Source organism: Xyrauchen texanus, chromosome 41 (genome assembly GCF_025860055.1).
Source record: "Xyrauchen texanus isolate HMW12.3.18 chromosome 41, RBS_HiC_50CHRs, whole genome shotgun sequence".
NCBI classification, from domain to species: Eukaryota; Metazoa; Chordata; class Actinopteri; order Cypriniformes; family Catostomidae; genus Xyrauchen; species Xyrauchen texanus.
In genome coordinates, this window is record NC_068316.1 from 26,916,314 (window position 1) to 26,923,866 (window position 7,553).

At 36.4% G+C, this 7,553-nt stretch overlaps 1 protein-coding gene across 1 annotated transcript; it reads left to right on the forward strand.

The window, feature by feature from the left end:
• Nucleotides 1–1,668: 1,668 nt before the first annotated feature.
• Nucleotides 1,669–7,204, forward strand: LOC127634400 (D-beta-hydroxybutyrate dehydrogenase, mitochondrial-like). Its single transcript, XM_052113938.1, has 5 exons — nt 1,669–1,909; nt 2,332–2,442; nt 4,598–4,733; nt 4,833–4,985; nt 6,438–7,204. Exons 1-5 carry the CDS (start codon nt 1,697–1,699, stop codon nt 6,902–6,904), a joined length of 1,080 nt encoding a protein of 359 aa, XP_051969898.1. The 5' UTR covers nt 1,669–1,696; the 3' UTR covers nt 6,905–7,204.
• The last annotated feature ends 349 nt before the right edge of the window (nt 7,205–7,553 follow it).

Below are 7,553 nucleotides of genomic sequence, written 5' to 3' on the forward strand. Positions count from 1 at the left end.
CCTCCCGCAGTGAAGTGTGCATTTAGAGAGATGGCTGTGACCAAAGGCAGCTGTTTTGCTGCCTCGCTGCCCCATCAGTCAATGACTCAACAGACATGATTTGCGTATGAAGATACCTCCAGAAACAGGCTTTGGACAGGCTACTGAGGCAGCATAATGTCACATATTTGCTAGGATATCAGCAAATGATCATTGCCATCTGGTGTCCACTAAAGGTAACACATCTCCTTCGTGGAGTGGTGGTGGCGTAGTGGGCTAAAGCGCTGGACTGGTAATCAGAAGGTCGCTGGTTCGATCCCCACAGCCACCACCATTGTGTCCTTGAGCAAGGCACTTAACTCCAGGTTGCTCCGGGGGGATTGTCCCTGCAATAACTGCATTGGAAGTCGCTTTGGATAAAAGCATCTGCGAAATGCATAAATGTAAATACAAGGGTAAAATAATCTAGAATAAATAATAATAATAATATTTTTTTGTGGTAATCAACATTATACCACAAATGCTGTCGATTAAGCTTATTGAACCCGGAACATTGCTTTAAAGATACACATATTTACATAATTTTGAGATGATACAGACCCCACAAAAATTTTTACAATTTCTTTTGTTTTAGTGTAATTGTCAGACCCTTAACAATTTTTTTTTTAAACAGATATCGTGCATGTAAATAAAAATCCTTTTTTAATGATAAATTGGTTCATAAATTGCCAAGGAAAAATTGTCCAATAACCATCTTTATCAGCATTATCATTTTTAAAGCAAACTCTAAAATCCCAGAAAAAAAAAAAAAGAAGAAAAAAAAAACCCCAGAACATTCCCCTAACGTTCCCGTTCATTTATTTTTGGCAACCTAACATTCTAGAAACTTTCTCTTCAGACTCTATTTGTATAACCCTAAACTAACGTTCCATGAACGTTGCAGGGACGTTTTCGTATGACAACCTAAAGAACTTACAGAATGTTCAATATTTTTAGGTTTTATTTAATCTTACAAGAACGTTACAGTGCGTTTAATTGCGCCATTCTCTTATTGTTCTTACTGAATATTTATTCAGTTTTTAAATCCTGTCAATACATTTCTGATTTCAAAAATCCTAGTCTGTGTTGAAGTCGTTGGTTATTTTGAATAATATAATTAAATATCTGCATATTAATGTAAAAATCAAGCTGCAATATGGTAAAATGTACATATTAATGGAAGAATTACATCCTTCGTATTAATACTTACATTGTTAAATTCAATCCTCCATGTGTGGAGGTGTGTTTAATTTATTTTCATTATTATGCAATGTATCTGAACAAGACATGGATATTATTGGTAACACAGTATAACAATGTTCCATTTGTAAACATGAGTTAACAACATTATTTAACATTAACTAACCATGAACAAATCTTTTACTGCATTTTCTTGGTTAATGTTAATTTCAACAGTTTAATATCAATTTCAAAAGTTGTATATGTTAACATAAGTTAATGCACTGGGAACAAATGTTTCATGTCAAAAAGTTTAAATATCAAATTGTCACTTTAACAAAATATATTTTAAAAGGTCGAGAAGATTGCATAGAAATATTACTGAAAGTCCAATAAAATAATAATTTATGCCCCCCTAAATCATAACAGCTTTTTTAATCTGCATAATTCATGAGCTGGGACTATATTGCACCGCCTCCAATGTCAACAGTTGTTCAAGATGGCTACGCTGATTCTGGTGAGAGTTGCGCTGCTCATCGCGTTCTCCGTGTTTCTCACGCTCATCCTGGGCTTTGGCCTGCCGTCCGCGCTCAACCTCATCGCGCGCAGCTGCGGCTTCCCGGAGGCGAGCGTAACGGAATGCATCGTGCTCATGTACGCGCTGTTCGTGATCTACGTGGCCATGCCTCGACTGCCCCGCGGGACTGTAAAGGTACAGTACAGTGTGCATAGAGTCTGCATATTAAACACGTGTTACAGCATTCCAGACAAATCCATTTGGAGACACATTTAGTTTTGTCTTTAATGCTGACATGCATCATAGTGTGTGCCTGTAAGATATGCAACAAACAATGCATTTTTGTATGTGTGGCAGAAGTAGTAAAGTGCTTTTAAGATAATGATCTGTATTTACAATATACACATGTGGTGCACAAACACAAACTTTGTGGTGTATGCTTTCAGTCCTGATTGCGATTGAGATAAATCATTTGCTCAGCTGTTTAACATGTACTAAGTCATATTAAAGTTTAGTTGAGGTGCCAGTTTGATTTTTTTTCTTTTTTCCAGGGCAGTGAATCGTTGGCACACTCCTTTATCATGCTCTTGTAATATTACATAATATTTCCGTTGTAGGTGGATGGAAAGTCTGTGTTCATTACTGGCTGTGACAGTGGATTTGGACATGCATTGGCCAAGCACTTGCACAAACTTGGTTTCACTGTGTTTGCAGCTTGTCTTTTTAAGGTAATAGCTCAACAATGCAGTGTGCAACTTGGTTTGGCTTCTGTTGTACCACAGTTGCTATATAATCATTATATAGGCTTAAAGTCAAGGTGGAAGTTTAGCTTTAGATGATGAAATATATTTCACAAGATACTTGCAAATCATTTTTACAATAGCATAGTTTGCAACTGGTATTTTGTCAACCGTTTTCCAACTAGGGGTGGGAAGTATGACCAAAATATCAGAGTAATTTTATATTACATTACTGTACATAAAATTATACTCTCATTATAGCCAATAAAAATCAGTCTTTACAAGATGCTCCCATCTGCGACAGTTGGTGGAGTATGCTATTGTTTTCTAAAAATTTGACTTATTATTTTTTCATCAATTTTGGTCACAATCTATATTTAAGAATGAACACATTTTCAATCAATATGATTGCATATATTATATTTTGTTACCATACAGATATTTAAATTGATTTGTTGAACAATTGCTAAAATCCGGCATTTCTGTAGAGTGTCTGTTAATGAGCACATGTGAATGAGACTAAATGCTTTATGTTCTTTATCTGTGCTATGCCTGATTAGAATTAAATGTTTCTTTTTTTTATTTTTATCAATAAATGACTGTAAAGAACACAAAGGGTATTAAAAGAGACATTATTCATTGACAAATTGGTTGCGTGTGTCTCGCCTTTTGGAGACACATTACACGGAACAACTTTTACTCTCAACATGCAGTGAAAGGATCTCGCTGCTGAATACTCCACCAATATACTACACAATTAATTCACTGGTGAGTTAAATCTAAATATTTACCAGCCAGTTGCCAAATATATAAATATTTAAAACCGATATGAGAATTTTGTCCAATACTGATATTTTGCCACTGTTTCACTAAGGAATTATGCTTTTAAAATGTTCAAAGAAGTACAAAAGCATTTTTTTAATTTTAAAGAGTCACAAAGAAAGATATGTAGAAGATAAAGATACCAAAAATAATCCAGCTCCTTATTCGCAAGCTCCTCGTCCAAATGCATATAGCAGGCAAGTTTGTGTCTGATGCGCTGTTTGTTCAGAGGCATGCATCAGGAGCGTCTTGTGGAACACGCACATGTAAAGAGTTCTCACTCTTCTCTGTTTCAATCATCTGAAAACTGTTTGCAAGAATAGTGTTGTGTATGAGAATTCTGCAAATGGCCTAAGACCATCTCAGGAGGTGCTCAAAGTTTAGTTTGATTTATTTCCACAGAGCAGTTTGTGCTTAACATGCATTGCAACCGCAACTCTGTAGGTTCACTCAAAAATATGTTTGTATTAACTAAACGCATTACAAACACAAATTTGATAAGGTTCGATAACACATTTGGCAGCATTAATTTGGGAAACAATGGAATTTCCTAATATGAATCTGTAATATGTTAAACTTTCTATAGGTAAGTTTATTTATTATAATTATCTTTGCATTTATAATTGTCTTAAGTTCATAATTTCTAGGCTATTAGTAATTTCCCACCTGTTGTCGTAGAGATACTTGAGTGATGGCAAACGGGGCTGTTCGAGATGGTAAATGTTTGGATTAGGGAAGGCGATTTATATACGATTTTTTGGTAACTTTTTTCGTTTTGTTTAAAGTGCTATTTGAAATTAGAAATATATTTTACGTCTTGTGTTTCAAATGAATTACATTTTTAAAGCAAAATCAATAAAAGCAAAAATACTCAACAACCTACAGCAGGGAGGTTGATGCAGGTTTACGATATAAAGGTATATGTAAAAAATAACCAAACCCTATATTATACATCTTAAGCAATTTCCATTTTTAAAAATGTTATATTGTTGCAAGTACATCCCAGTATACCACTTTGAGTTATGAGGGGGACATTCAGATTTTGTTATACATCATATTTTTTAATTCAATAAAATATTATTGTTTTTAAAAAAAATGTAACTTAAAAAAATCATAAAATGAGTGCACAATTGTTTTGCATTCTTAAGACAATTTCTACTAGTTGAGGGACACCATCTGCTCCTGCAAATGAAGAATGTCCCATACACAGTATAGCAGAATACACACTTCTGCCTTCCCACCGTACGGTCATACTGTCTAGCCCTAAATTCCAACTACCAACTTTATTCAAAATGTTGTGCATTTGTATCTGTGAAATAAGGATGGAGAAGGTGCAAAAGATCTGGAGAATCTTCATTCTGAAAAGCTGAAGGTTGTACAGATGGATGTCTGCAGTGAGGAGCAGGTCGCTCAGGCCCTTCAGTTTGTGATCGCCAACCTAGAAAACCCAGAGAAAGGTGAGAGTTGACTTGTATTTTTGTCCTCCGATTGTATGGTGTAAATTTGATGAAGATTTATTTAGAAGGTATGAATGTTTGTGATTGTATCTTATGCAGGTCTGTGGGCTGTGGTGAACAATGCTGGTATCTCGACATTTGGTGAGGTAGAGTTCACAACCATGGACACGTACAAGCAGGTTTCAGAGGTCAACTTGTGGGGCACCATCAGAGTGACCAAAGCCTTTCTGCCTCTTATCCGCAGAGCTAGAGGTAAAATAAGTTTAATCAAGTAATGAAGTCGTAATAATCATATACCTTTAGGCCAGAAACATACTATATGCAAAACCAAAAATTCTGGAAACTGAAAATGAGTATTTTAAATGAGACTTTGTTTCAAATAATTTAACAAATTCTGAATTATTTTGGACTATTATTATGTTGAATGCACCATTAATAATAATACAAATGTGTATATCATACAGGAATACAATTTCAGTCGTAATTTCATAACTTTAATCTTAAACTTAGGGATGTGGACTTCAGCAATAAACATCAATAAATAAACTATATGGCAGTCTTATATTGCTGCTCTTAGTGCTATTACACCTAATTCTTATTTTCCTTCTCTTTTCCTTTCTTATTTTAAATCTCTTAATTTCCATAACCCTCCCCTTATAGTTTTCATTGATGCAAAATGATCAATGACTTTGTCATATCTGCCCAGAAATCACAAGGCCACTAAGAAGATCATGTGTCATGTTGTAGCCTAGCTATAGACGTACTGTTTATCATGGTTATCTTATGTTTGTTCATAATGTAAGAATGCATTATGAACATCTATAATCTAACAATATAGAGCCTTTAAGGCCGAGTAGCCTTTCTCCCGTCGCGATCTAGCAAGCTGTGCAGGGGCAGGATGGCATGATTAGGGGCACCTATCTCCCATCACGATTTTGCGAGCTCTGTGCGGAGGCGGGGTGACACAATTTGGGGCACCTTAATCCAATCTTGCGAGCCAGGGACCGACCTAGAGCGCAACGCTCTGGGTGCCTGCCTATATCGCCTATGCCAGGATCCGCTACTGAATACCTGAATATTAGTATTTACATATTTAAATATACTATTTATATTTACTCTTGTAATTTATTACCGCTGACAGTTACGTAAGTCAAGAAAGATTTAAACGTGAACCGTAACAAGGAAATTCATGGCTTTTGAACACTTCTTCTCTATACAAATATGAAAGCTCCTTGTTGGATCACTTTAGGGTAAACTTCATTTTATGGAGAGTTTATGACCTACTAGTTAACTCTTGGATTAAGTACTGGTGGTGCAACTAAAATTAAGCACTGACACAAACCAACTAGTTGTTACTGAGCCCTCAGTCCCTATTTAAGTGAGACCATACGCACAGCTGGTGCAAGATTTATGCACCCACAGGAATTACGTCATAATGCATTACCAGACGTTAATCCACCTAGAAAAATTGCTCCACTGCTAAATATGCATGATGTAAGACTATTCTACTGCTCAAGTTATAAGCATTCTTCTATGGAAGACTTCAAATTGTCACTTTAGTAAGGAGATTCAAAATTATTCTTAAAAAAATAAAATATGTAAAATTATGATTAGTTATCTCTGTTAATTGATAGCTTGTGTTGTACACATTGTTTTGCTATGCAGACCTCAATAATAACGTTGTATTTGTTTGTTTGGTGACAGGACGCGTTGTTAACGTCGCAAGCATGTATGGCAGAATGGGAAATTCTCTCCGATCTCCATACTGTGTCTCCAAATATGGCGTGGAGGCGTTTTCTGACTGTCTCAGGCATGAAATGAAGGCCTGGGGTGTCAAAGTTTCAGTCATTGAGCCAGGAAACTTTATTGTGGCCACGGGCATCCTCACTCGTAATATAGTAACATCAACAGCAGAGAAGCTCTGGAAGGAGGCCCCTCCTGGTGTTCAGGAAGACTATGGAAAAGCTCACTTTGAACAGTACATGGCTCTTATGCGCTCCTACTGCAACAGCGGCCAACGGGAAACAGAGCCCGTTTTAGATGACATCACAGACGCCATCACGTCCAAATGGCCCTACACACGGTACAACCCTATGGAACCACACTGGTGGATGCGCATGCAAGTCATGACCCATCTTCCGGGAGCTATCTCTGACAGACTGTACTTCTAATCTAATAATGTACTTCTTATTCCCTGCCGTCCATTATATTGTTACAGGGTTAATCAATGTAATGTTACATGCCTTGCACTGAACTTTACTGAATCAGTATATTGCTTTAATTTAGCTGTGCTCAGTTTTAAGAAGAATCACATAGATTTTAAATATGTAAATATGATGTTCAAAGGCAAGTAATGTTAATTCCCAAGTTGAAGTACCTCAGTAGATGGGTGCAGAGTATATAATCTGTATACTTGTATTAATATATAATTAAAATCAATTATTAGACTGAAAGAACACCTGTAAAATCTATTTTCTTTTCTCTTTACATCATAACACTCGTAAAATGTACCTCATGCATTACCTTTTAAAGGGACTTTGTTCCTTTCTCACTCAAAGCGCTCGCACTTGTTAAAGAGTGACGTGCTGTCATAGCAACCATGTTGCGTTCCGTTTGTCCTACAAAGGCCATCTCGTTTAAAGGAGGACGCGTCTGCAGCATTCAAAGGACGCGTCCTACCTAGCACACAGCCAAGGTTTTTTGCTGATATATTTTATTGAAATTAATCGTGTCTAGGCAGGATCCCAATAGTGCTGTTCAGTTGTGATGTCAATTTGTAGGCGAACCCGGAAGGCTAATTTTCCTTTGGTTCCCTCAGGA